Below are 12378 nucleotides of genomic sequence, written 5' to 3'. Positions count from 1 at the left end.
TTTTGACTTTATTAATTTATTTTAGGCACTTAATAATATGTTTTCTTAGAACTGTGTTTATCATATCCCATAGGTTTTGAAAAAGGTTGTATTTATCTGTATATTTAATAATACTTTTAAAATATTTTTCTTACCATCAATTTGGATCATTTAACCTTGTTTCTAACCCCTCTAAGATTCAATCCACCTATTTGTCTCTTAAAGATAAAGATAAATGCTCTTTGGTGTTATTCCTTCTATATACAAAGCTTCTCTATGATTGTCACAAAAATTCTGGCTTTCCTTTTTGCAGTATATTTTAGCTGAAGACAGAAATAATTTATTTTTATAAATATTGTTGATAATATGTGTTTTCTGGTATACTGATTAATAAAAATGAGAAAATCAGCTGGAAATCACCTTGAATAGTTATTAATTATTACTTTCCGGAAATCAAACCAACTCATATGTCTGTACTAGGCCCAACAACAATAACAACATCCCATTTGTTATTTATCATTTCATCATACACGATAGTGATATCTATAACATCTATATTTATATATGTAGTGAATCTATAAGATCATAGATATTCCACACACATTTTTAATCTTATAAGTAAACTATATTTAAATATAAGTAATTCATATGACTGTTTATATATAAACTGTCTAGCTTTATCTTGTTTTACTAACATAGTTATCTTCATTTCATGTCTTATTATTTTCTCATTTTTATCTTTTTTTGTTATCATTTGCTATAATATCATGTGTATTTTATATTTTTTTAAAAAAATTAGAGACAGAATTTCTCTGTGTATCCCTTGCCATTCTGAAACTTGCTCTGTAGGCCAGGCACTGGCCTTGATCTCATAAATCCACCTGCCTCTGTCTCCTTAGTATTGGTTATAAAGGCATGAACCACCTCTGCCTAGCTAATAACTTCTTAACAAACAAGAATAAGATTTATACATCAATGAACCTCCTTGATGATAACACTGACAGAAATACCTACATACCTTTACTAGGTGAGGGATGAGGACAAGCTATTGATTAAAGTGTGACTACACATCATTTGCCAGCACTGGTTGAGGTTTCTATTGTTCTTACATGAATGTAAAACTGTCAGTAGTTTATTTTTTTTTCATTTTCATTTATCAATCTAATGGTGATGTACATGTCTTATTTTGTTTTATTTCTATTGGGGATAAATCTACTAAGCCTCTCATGGTTCAGAAGGACCACCATAGCAGGCAAAAATCTGACTAATGGGGTAGGTATGAGGATAAAATAAAAATAAATTGACTCAGGTAAATTTTTTCTGTCATGTCATGTTTATTCTTTCCGTGGCTACTCAAATGCCCACTAGGTATTTCTTACAGTTCTACCCATCCCACACGGTTTCCAGGTTATCCACAGACAGTTAAGAAGAATGTATTTCACAGAATCACAAGGACTGGTGGATCTCACATGAAGACACCTTGCATCACAGAACGTGCATGACTGTGAAACTTGGCAGATACTTGAAGGATTAATTAAGATGTGATACAAAATTCTAAGAAGAAGTTATTGTTTACTAATCACATTTTGAAGTGTAATTAGAAGTTTATAATTAATAATTGCAGAAAAACACAACGATTGCTTTTGCATTTTCTGAACACTTGCTTCCTTCCCTGGCTGCTGGGAACACAGTGTTGGTAACCACAGCAACCTGCGGGTTTGCAACTAAGGCAAGGTGCTTGACTTCCATCAGCATCTAGCTGGCTGAGTTCAAATGAGTCTAAAGACAAAAACAGTTAATTTCCTGGGCTATGATCTTGTGGTAATTGAAACCAACGTGAAGAGTAAATACTGAATATTAGTAACTTGCTAGGCTAGAGCAAAAGACCAGTAGATTATACCTTCCTGAGTTTGCTGACAGAGGGGCCAACCAGATGTTCTCTCTCTCTCTCTCTCTCTCTCTCTCTCTCTCTCTCTCTCTCCTCACTCTCTCTCTCTCCTCAGTGGATGCTGCTTAGTACTCTTTTCTTTGTGGAAGTCCTTTCATAGGGTATGTGTGTTGGACTAGTTTTATGTAGATTTGTATATGAGGGCAAAGGTTTAGTCAAGTGAATGCTTTCACACAATTGCTTCTTGGTATGGAAAAAGTTATGATTTATACACTCCTGGGACATTATGGAAGAGAGAAACATCATGATATTACAAGAATTTTACAGAATTAACAGTGACTTGTCAAAGAAACAGGTGTTCCCTGAATTCTGCGTTCGGGTTCTCCACCAGATCATATTCTTGTGGATTTGTCTATTGGCCTGTTAGCTGTAATTTTGCTGTAGAGTCTTGTGGGCTCTCCACATATTTCCATATTGCTTATTATTACTGGGAAAATTATTTTTTGTTTTTTTGAAGTATAAAATTATTTATTGACTGATTTACATTTAAAAAATTATTGTCTAACATACATTATTTCCCACCATGAGACTATAACTGTACATTTAAGCATTTTTTTCATTATTTAAAAAAAATTGACCTTCTAAAATATACACTCCTGGTCTAGCCTTGAATGTCCTATAAACTTTTGTCCTCTTATTCTTATTCTTGAATGTGTGCCTTCTAGTGTGTGTGTGTGTGTGTGTGTGTGTGTGTGTAGATGTCTATGGCAGATTAAATTTTTTTGTGTGTTTGCATGTGTTTGTTTGTGCGAATGCCAGGGATCAACATTGAATATAGCCTTCAGTCATGCTTAATCTCATTGCTTGTTTCCCCTTTTATTGAAAGCGTACTATGTTCTAACATTCTTTATCCTGATTATAATTCAATACTCTCTAATCTTTCAATACTATCCCTATCTCATATCCCATAAAGATCCAGTCCACTTATTTCTCTCATTACAAAGAAAACAGGTTTATAAATGATAAGAATAAAATATAATCTAATAATATAAAACAAAAACTAGTACATTAGAGTTGGTCAAGACAAACAAGCAGAGAAAAAGAGCCCATAAGAAGGCACAGAAACAGAGATCTACTCACTCAAACACTTGGAAATCCTATGACAATATTAAATTGGAAGCTGTAATATATACTAAATGAACCTGGTGCAAACCCATGCAGGTCCTATGCATGCTGCCTTAGTCTCTGTGAGTTCATATGATCTTTCTTCATGTTCATTGAGGGACCTCGTTTTTGTGGTGTCTTCCATGTCCTCTGGCTCTTACACTCTTTCTGACCTTTCTTCTATTTGGTTTTACCTTGACTTTATTTGAATTAATCACAATTTTCTTGTAAAAATTTATTTGATTCTTATGCAGTTTTTATTTGAAAAAATGGCTTATGTGACATATTTAACTTTTAAGTTTAAACATTCACTTTGAATGATAACTTGGAAGAACAATTTTGAATTAACAGTTGAAATTACTATGATTATCCATTCTTATATATATAAACATACTATCATGAATGAGGAAGAATATTAGTGCACATTATGGTAGGAAATCAAAGCAAAAGTTTATGATTAAATGTAAGAGAAATTAGGCAAAAGATATGAATCTGTAACTAATACTTTAAATTACATGCAAGAATCTTAAGGCACTTAGGATATCTTCCTCAGTATTTACACTATTCATAAAGATTATGAAAACCAAGATATATAAAAAGAAAGAAACATATTTCTCCCTTGAATATAATATAAAGAATAACGTTTTTGCTTTATTTGTAAACATAAACAAACAGAATTCAAACATGTGATGAGGTAGGGCAAGTTTTCTGACTTGTCCGGTCACTGCATAAGGTAACAAAATTACTCTCTGTCTCTCTCTCTATTTCTGTCTGTCTGTCTGTGTTTGTATTTCTGTCTCTCCTTTTATCTCTCCATATATATTTATATCTATATGTATTTATAAACACATATGCATATATATACATGAAGACACATATGTGGGTAAATTTGCATACATGTGTATGTACATTTATTTTTGTGACATAACTGAGATCTAGTATTTAAACAATGCTATTCACTTGGTTATTTTCATCAAAAATATTTGGTAACTTACAATTCTAAACAGATAGCTAAAGCAACACCTGAATTTTAAACAGACAGTTGAATGTTCTAAGAGAAATTTAAAATGTGGGACAGTAAGATCATTAGGAGACATACAGTTTAGAAATTATATTGACTATGGAAAAATATAGAGGCAGATTAAAAGTACCATCAATTTTCTAAACAAATTTTTCTAGAAAAACATATTGAAAATATGATCAAAATTAGTTGTCATGGGAGCCAAATCAATGCAAAAACTCACAAAACACAAATGTTAAAGTTTAGAAAACAGACACAGAGAGCATTGTGTTAAGAAAAACCATAGATTAGGGACACCTAAGCACAAATGGAGGAACACAACAATTGTAGAAAATTGAAGGACGTGATCAGCTATGACAAATGCAAACTGAAGAACAGCGAACAGCAAACCTAAGCAGGACTAAAAAGGATACACAAAGCTCATTTTAGCAAATGACCCCAAAACCTGGTGGTAACTTACCGGTCTTACATGCTACAAAAGTTGCCTGGAAATACAATAGATAGCAATAAGAGCATTAATAGATCTCAAAAATTACATTTTCACAATGAGTTCATTCATTCATACTGGTTTTGCTCATTACAATAAGCTCTAGGTAACAAGTGTCTTTTTAAACATTGTAAATTGTTATCCACAAAACAGACTTTCAACATGATGTATGCATCTGTGTTTTACTATATTAAACTTTTCCACCACGTCAATAACTTATTCCGCAATTTTTTCAGTGCCATCATGATGTCCTTGTTCCTCAGAGTGTATATAACAGGATTCAAAGCTGGGATTAAAATAGTGTAGAAAAGAGACAGCAGTTTCCCCATTCCTTCTGACTGCTTTGATTTAGGTTGTAAATAAGTGATGCAAGCTGTTCCGTAGAACAAGATTACAACTATCAGGTGAGAAGAGCAGGTGGAAAAAGCCTTGGCCCTCCCTTTGGATGAAGACAATTTCATAATGTTGCAGATAATCTTGACAAAAGAGACAAGGATCAGAAGAAATGGAACCATGACAAACATCACTGCAACAACATAGACAGCTACTGTATTCACAAAGATGTCACCACAAGCAAGCTTGAGTAGTGGGGGGATGTCACAGAAGAAGTGATCAATTTTGTTAGAAGCACAGAAGTGCAGAGAGAATATCTGGTAGGTCTGTCCAATTTCTACTGGAATTCCACTGATCCAGGAGGTGGCTACCAGCTGCAAGCACACCTTATCCTTCATGAGTAAAGAATATTGTAGAGGTTTGCAAATGGCCACATAGCGGTCATAGGCCATTGCTGCCAGCAAGAGGCACTCTGTACCTCCCAACATAAGGACAAAATACATTTGTGTTGCACAGGCAAGCAGAGAAATGTTTCCTTTTAGGGTGTAAAGATCCATAAGCATTCTTGGGATAGTGGCTGTTACGTAACAGACTTCCAAAAAGGAAAAGTGGCTAAGGAAGAAATACATAGGGGTCTGGAGAGCAGGGTCAGTTTTTGCTAACAGTATTATAATGCTGTTGCATATCAGAATTCCCAGATACATGAACAAAAATATCATAAACAATGTCCACTGCAGACTAGGAACATCAGAAAACCCTAGAAGAATGAATTCTATCAGTGTAGAGACATTCGATTTTTCTGTTTTAAATTGATCTTCACCTGTAGGCATGTTAAATATGAAGTAGTCAATTCAATCCTATCATGAACTGCACTGAATTGTCAAAATAACCGAGTCATATGAACATATTTCATATTATATTTTAAATTCCAGTTCACCTTACTCTGACTATGATAGTTGATACTTCAAAAACAAATATGTTGCTGAAAACAATTGAATACATATATTTCTATTACATCTTTGTTCCCTACAGATTTTTTTTCCTTGAAAATTTTTGTGGCTTTTCATTTAAAATGAGTTAAGTCTTCCTTTTAAAATTTTAATTAGAATCAAATTTCTAAAGTTAATACTTTCTGAAGAAAAGGCGTTTGTTATGACTCTACTCTTTACTTTTATCCTCTGAAATATTCCAGGTATGAAAACCTTAGCCTCAACTTTCTGCTCAGCAAAATTTTCAGCTCAGCAGCTCGGATCCGGTTTGCAGAAAATACTAATTCTGGCAGACTTGTTAAAGCACTTTCCTGCTGAAAGGAGTATATAGGTTCAATTGACTTGTGAATAAAGAAAAATGTAATATTTTTATATCATTAACATGAACTTAATGAGTAGAAGCTATTGCTCAAATTATGCATTGTAGTGCTCTTCTTAATGTAGAATTCTTCTCCATAATTTTCTCTGAAATTCTGAGAAATCTCATGTGTAGTTTTTCTTAAGCTATATTTCACCTACATATCATTGAGAACATTAATTTCTACCCTGAATCAATATAAACAATGAATAGATTTCAGTAGACAAAAATTCCTCATACTTTCTTACTTTTGTTAGTACTAGATTATAACAATTTCAAATACATTAATAACAACATTATTGTCACTAATATTACTTAAAATAAGTATTCTTTCTTTTCAGCTAAGAAAATGAACTAATACAGGAACTGAGGTAAATCATTAGTTTCTTTAGAGGATATTCTCAGAATTACGTGGTTCCTGCTTCAATGACTTAATTTTTAAGTTCAGAGATATCCTAAGTTATATACCGTAGCAACAAAATGAATCATTACCTTGATTTAACGTCATCAAATTACTTTGGATAGTAGTAGTGTCTTTTAACCTGGGTCTTATCAAACCCTTCTCAGGAAATCACTGCCAGCAAAAGGTAATAGCTGGGCATTTATTACTCTAAAATGAAATACGTACATTACCCCTGGGGACCACCTGGACTCATGTGTGAATATGATTTCTAGTAGACACACAGATGGTAATTATTCTTGTTCTATTTCAGAGTCATGACTCCTGAATGGACCCATCTTTGTTGTAAACTCTTTTTGGCATAGATGACTCTTGTAATTTGGGGAAGTCCTCTCAAAGTCAGATGCTAATAATTGCTAGTTTTACTTTAGGGAAAGATGTGAAGTATTTCTAGGTGTTGCAGTTGAGGATCTTACTGACAAGGCTTTGCTTTCCTTTATTTTTCTCCTGACTCACAAAACCAGATCATCCTGTCCTAAAGGACAATGAGCCTATGTTCTTCCCTACATTCTGGGCTCTTTATCTTGCATATTTAGAGTACTAGAACCCTTTTCAGCAGTGGAGTTTGTATTCCTAAATCAACTTTAAAAAAATAGGCAACAAAACCTCAAACAGCATGAATAATGAGCAGAATTTAGGCAAGTGTTTATGGGTCACACCTTACACAATTATCTTAAGGATACAGTCATTTTTACTCATCCAACATGCATTTCTATTGCTACTTTAGAACACTTTTCCCAATCTCATTTTCATTGTGTTCTGAATCATGTATATTTTTACAATAGCATTACTGTCACTCCTTGTACCTCTGCATACATTATAAATGAAATATATCTTGGTCTGTTTTATATCCTATTACTAAAGTACCAAGTAAATATTTTGTGATTGACTAAAATATAACAATAACTGAAGTATCTCAGAAACTAGAACATTGCCTTTCCAACAATTTCCAAAAAAATAATCTTACACTCATAATAAAGTATACTTTTGTGGTTTGTAATTAGGAATTCTGATTATGCCATTCCTAGATAATAATCAAAGTCACATGGACTACTGGGTTTCAGAAAATTCTTTGCAAGATCACATTGTCATTTAGAGACTATTTTTAATGCATAAAAGTTTGAAAAGTAAATTGCAATCCAGCAATACACACAGAAGAAATGCACACATGAAAATCATTTTTATAGGATGATTTGAGAATTTTGTACAAGGTATTCTGATCACATTCACCACTTAACCCATCCCCTAACTCCTACAACCTCTAGATCTTTTCTGTGTCTTGCCCCAATTTAGAAATCTTTACTTCAAAATCTCATGCAACCAAATTTGTGCTCCTGGGAAAGGATCATCTACTTTAGACAGAGTAAAACCACTAGAGACCAATACATCTTTATAGAAAATTGATTTTATTGCCCCAAGAACACACCAACTGCAAAATTCTCCTCAATTAGGGGTGGAAGTTCATTATCCCCTACATCCTTGTGCTTAAATGCTGACTCCTGAAAGTAAAGATTGTTTTAATTTCTGGATTCTTATAGATTCACTTGGTTAAAGTTCATCAAACAATGTTCATTTGATATGATATTCAACATCCCATTATCACATGACTCTTGTGTCTCTAACATCTTTGTTCTCCATCCAGGCACCAACTTCGAAGCTTCATACAGTGACAACTTTACTAAACCTTCATTCAAGGGCAGTCATGACACATACCTGACTTCAGGAGCTTTCTTGGAGAATGGAGGCAAATCCCCTAACCCATTTCTTCTATATTTAACCCTAAAGCCAGAATCATGTGGCTGAAGGTGCTGAGCTCTGCTGCTTAAAGGGCCTTGAATATTTTCCCTTCATTCCATTAGGTCTTTATCAGCTTTCTGTCCTTCACTGCCTAAGCATGATTCTCCTGAAACTTGTTCTGTAAACCAGACTGCCCTCAAGTTCAGAGATACACCAGCCTCTGTCTTCCTAGTTTTGGGATAAAAGGTGTTCCTCAGCATATCCATCAGCAAGTTTTCCTTTAGTTTCCTTTCACAAATTGGAATCTTATCTGGGTGGTACTTTGTCACTGTGAGCACTTCCCATCTTCCATTTCTTAGCCATTTATCTCCTTGAACACAGGACTTAGCTCCATTGTACTTCCTGAAACACTTTTCTCCTCAAAATTTACATTTTGTAATTTACTCTGCTCAGCTTGCTACCTTTTATTACAAACTGTATTACAGCTGCCACTAATAAATACAGAGCAGTGTCTATACTAAGCTGTTTTAAGATTTCCTCTTCCAAACAAGTTAACCCATTACTACTCAATTAAGTTACAGACAGATTCTTCAGACAAGGGCAAAAAAGCAGTCATTTCTTCAAAAAAAAATCACAAAGCCAGTCTCTAGGTCACATAATATCATTCTTCTCCTCTGAAACCTCTTGATTCCCATAATTCATCAATTCAACTCCAGTAACACTGTTTTACATGCTCCTACTTATGGCTCATTTAACAGTGATTAAAGTATCTTTCTGCTTTTTTAATTCAAATGTCCAAAGTATATATTACGTCAAGCAAAAACGTAAACAGGCCTACACAACACCTCCAAAGTTTCGAATCACCAACTTCTGTTGCAGTTAGCATTTTCATTGTTGTGAAAAGGCACCAGGACCATGGTGACACTTATAAAGGAAAATATTTAATTGAAACTGCAGATTACTGATTCAGAGGTTCTGTCTATTCCCATCATGGTGTAGAACATGGTAGCATGAAGGCAGATGTAGTGCTGTAGGTGTAGCTGAGAGTCCTACATCTTGCAGACAAAAAGAAATTGTCTGAGACTTTGGAAAGTATCTTGAGCAAAGAAAGCCTTCTCCCTAAAGTGGCAACTTCCTCCATATGTACTCTAACAAAACCATATTTTATTATAATGTCAATCTCAATTAGATTACAGGAGTCAATTGTAATGGGAGCTGCGGGCTGAGTTCCTGCACCCGGCTGCCTGGCTAGGTTTATGCCCCGAAATAACAACACACAAATTGTATTGTTTTAAACACTGCCTGGCCCATTAGTTCTAGCCTCTTAATGGTTTATTCTCACATCTTGCCTAACCCATATTTAATAATCTGTGTAGCACCAGTCTTACCAGGAAAGATTCAGCATGTCTGACCTGGAGGCTTGCTTCATCGCCTCTGCCCTGGAGAGGAGAGGCATGGTGTCTGGCGTCTGCCTCACTTCCTCTTTCTCCCACCATTCTGTTCTGTTTACTCCACCCACCTAATGGCTGGCCTATCAAATGGGCCAAGGCAGTTTCTTTATTAACCAATGACCTTCCTCCATCAGTCAATTAAATTCAAGCTATCAGACTTCTATTGCCAATTGTATGGCTTTTGCAAATTTATACTCAATCTTTCATGATGTTTGCTGAACACTGGATGAGGGAAGTTGATAAGGGTTCATGCTGATATTGTACACTGGACATATCTTATTTAGCAAGTAAATACAAAAGTACCCACAGGCCAGTATTAGGGGCAGAAAAAAAAACATCCTACAACATCATAAGAAAGCTTACAAAGAAATTTAATTTTAAATGCTTAAAAAGCCCTTTACAGAAGTTTATTTCTTATTCTCTATAAAGCTAAACTTTCACCACTACAATGGTGTTACTGCACAGATGAGACCTTTCTCTTTGTTTGCTAGTTTTTGTAGATCATGCAATTTAGATTTATAGATATTTCATATGAAAATAGACTGATTAAGCTTACTGTATTGATACAGAGATTGTGATACATATTGCCTCTTCTTCATGGCGAATGTGCAAAACATACCTGCTTAAACTGTTAACAATAGATAAGAATTGAATACTCAGTTCTGTAAAAGACACCTATATACCAAATAAAGTACTAGGAATATTAGAAAAGGAGACACAAAAGAAATAGAGAGTGACAGGAAGGGGAGCGTAGTTAGAAAATACCAACAATTGATCTTAACAAAGTAAAGAGATTTTGAAGAAACAGCTTCTACTCTTCCCTTCACTGAGCCTGAATGAAACGGGCCCCATCAAAAATAAGTTATGAAAATGAAGAGGAAACTTCCTCTGCCTACAGAAATCTTATCTGCTAGCAAATTCAGTGAGAGCAGGAGTCAATGCGCTCAGCTGGTTAAGCACAATATATTCAAACGTGATCACACAGAGGGCATCAATTATCTCTGTAGTTTATGAAAGAAAAAAAAGATTTGCATGTGGGGAAGGATTAGGATGGCGGAATTGAGTTTTGAGAGGAATGGGAATGTATTATACACATGTAGAAAAAAAATCAAAGAACAAATTTAATTAAAATATCTCATTAAGCATACAACATTAACAATATAACATTACAATTGGAGTATGTCTATAGAAAGTAATGGTATAATAATATTTAAAAATAAAAAAAGAGGTAAAACAGCAATTAACACAAAGTACAAATATAGATGTAATAGTCTATGTGAGAACTGTGATTAGGTTCAATCACTGTACATAAGTCCATTGCACTATGCTCTATCCAATAATCTTTTCAGAGCTGCAATCACTTCTTTGTTCCTAAGGCTGTATATCATGGGGTTGAACATGGGGGTCACAACCGTGCAAAAAAGAGAGAGGAGTTTGTCACTTAATGCAGAATGTCTTGACTTTGGCATTAAGTAGGTAATAGATGCAGAGACATAAAACAAAAGCACCACCACCAGATGTGAGGAACATGTGGAGAAGGCTTTTGCCCGTCCTTCAGCAGTTGGCAACCTAAGGATGGTGGCAATAATTTTGCTGTATGAGGTCAATATTAATACAAAAGGGATTGTAGCTAGCAAGATAACCACTGCATAGGCGTACAGCTCATTAAGAGAAGTATCTCCACAGGCCAGCTTAAGTACAGGGGGTATGTCACAGAAGAAGTGATCTATCCGGTTAGCATTGCAGAAATGTAGAGAGAATATCTGACAGGTTTGCCCTAGCTGGAAAGGCATGCCACCAAGCCAGGAGCCCACTGCCAGCTGTGTGCATTTTGTCTGGTTCATGACTAGTGGATAGTGCAGAGGGTTGCAGATGGCCACATAGCGGTCATAGGACATCACAGCCAGGAGAATACTGTCCCTAGCTGCCAGCATTAGGAAGAAACACATTTGTGTGGCACAGGCCAGAAGAGAAATGCTTCTGTCCTGGGTCCAAATGCTGTACAGAATCCTAGGCAGAGTGACTGATACATAACAGATTTCCAGAAAAGAGAAATTAGTCAGGAAAAAATACATGGGTTTGTGTAGTGTAGGATCAATTCTGGTTACCACAATAATGAAGCTGTTTCCAATTATGATAGTCACATACATAATGGAGAACATTCCAAATAGAAGGCCTTGGAGGTTGGGAAGGTCAGAGAATCCCAGGAGGAGAAATTGTGTCACTGTGGATGCATTGTCCTCTTCTTTGATGCCTGTGTGTTTCATCTGTAGAGATGATTCAACAAGGAGTACATTTCCTTATCCTCATCTGTGTTATATAATTCTGAAACTGATGTCTTCACATTTGGATATTTGCATGTTCTCAGTTTTGCTTGTAAATACATATGCATATATAGATATGTTCATGTAAATATATTTGCATATATATATATGTTTATGAAGATATATATGTAGAAATAGTCTTTATTCACTTAAAAGTTATCTAGAGAAAAATTTATCCTATATTTCA

General features: G+C 34.8%; 2 protein-coding genes across 2 annotated transcripts; both read right to left on the bottom strand.

Annotated features, from left to right (window-relative positions):
* Nucleotides 1–4724: 4724 nt before the first annotated feature.
* Nucleotides 4725–5702, bottom strand: LOC121452172 (olfactory receptor 10AG1-like). The gene has a single exon (XM_041658020.1). It carries the CDS (start codon nucleotides 5700–5702, stop codon nucleotides 4725–4727), a length of 978 nt encoding a protein of 325 aa, XP_041513954.1.
* Nucleotides 5703–11189: 5487 nt separating this feature from the next.
* Nucleotides 11190–12134, bottom strand: LOC121452171 (olfactory receptor 10AG1-like). Its single transcript, XM_041658019.1, has one exon. It carries the CDS (start codon nucleotides 12132–12134, stop codon nucleotides 11190–11192), a length of 945 nt encoding a protein of 314 aa, XP_041513953.1.
* Between the last annotated feature and the right edge of the window lie 244 nt (nucleotides 12135–12378).

Source organism: Microtus oregoni, unplaced genomic scaffold (assembly GCF_018167655.1).
Source record: "Microtus oregoni isolate MIOR12 unplaced genomic scaffold, Mior012 000009F_ref0000495, whole genome shotgun sequence".
Lineage (NCBI taxonomy): Eukaryota > Metazoa > Chordata > Mammalia > Rodentia > Cricetidae > Microtus > Microtus oregoni.
This window is presented reverse-complemented; position numbering and strand designations above follow the sequence as displayed.

Excerpts from the sequence above, each read along its gene's own strand:
- LOC121452172 (XM_041658020.1), bottom strand. The coding sequence starts at position 5,702 with ATGCCTACAGGTGAAGATCAATTTAAAACAGAAAAATCGAATGTCTCT.
- LOC121452171 (XM_041658019.1), bottom strand. The coding sequence starts at position 12,134 with ATGAAACACACAGGCATCAAAGAAGAGGACAATGCATCCACAGTGACA.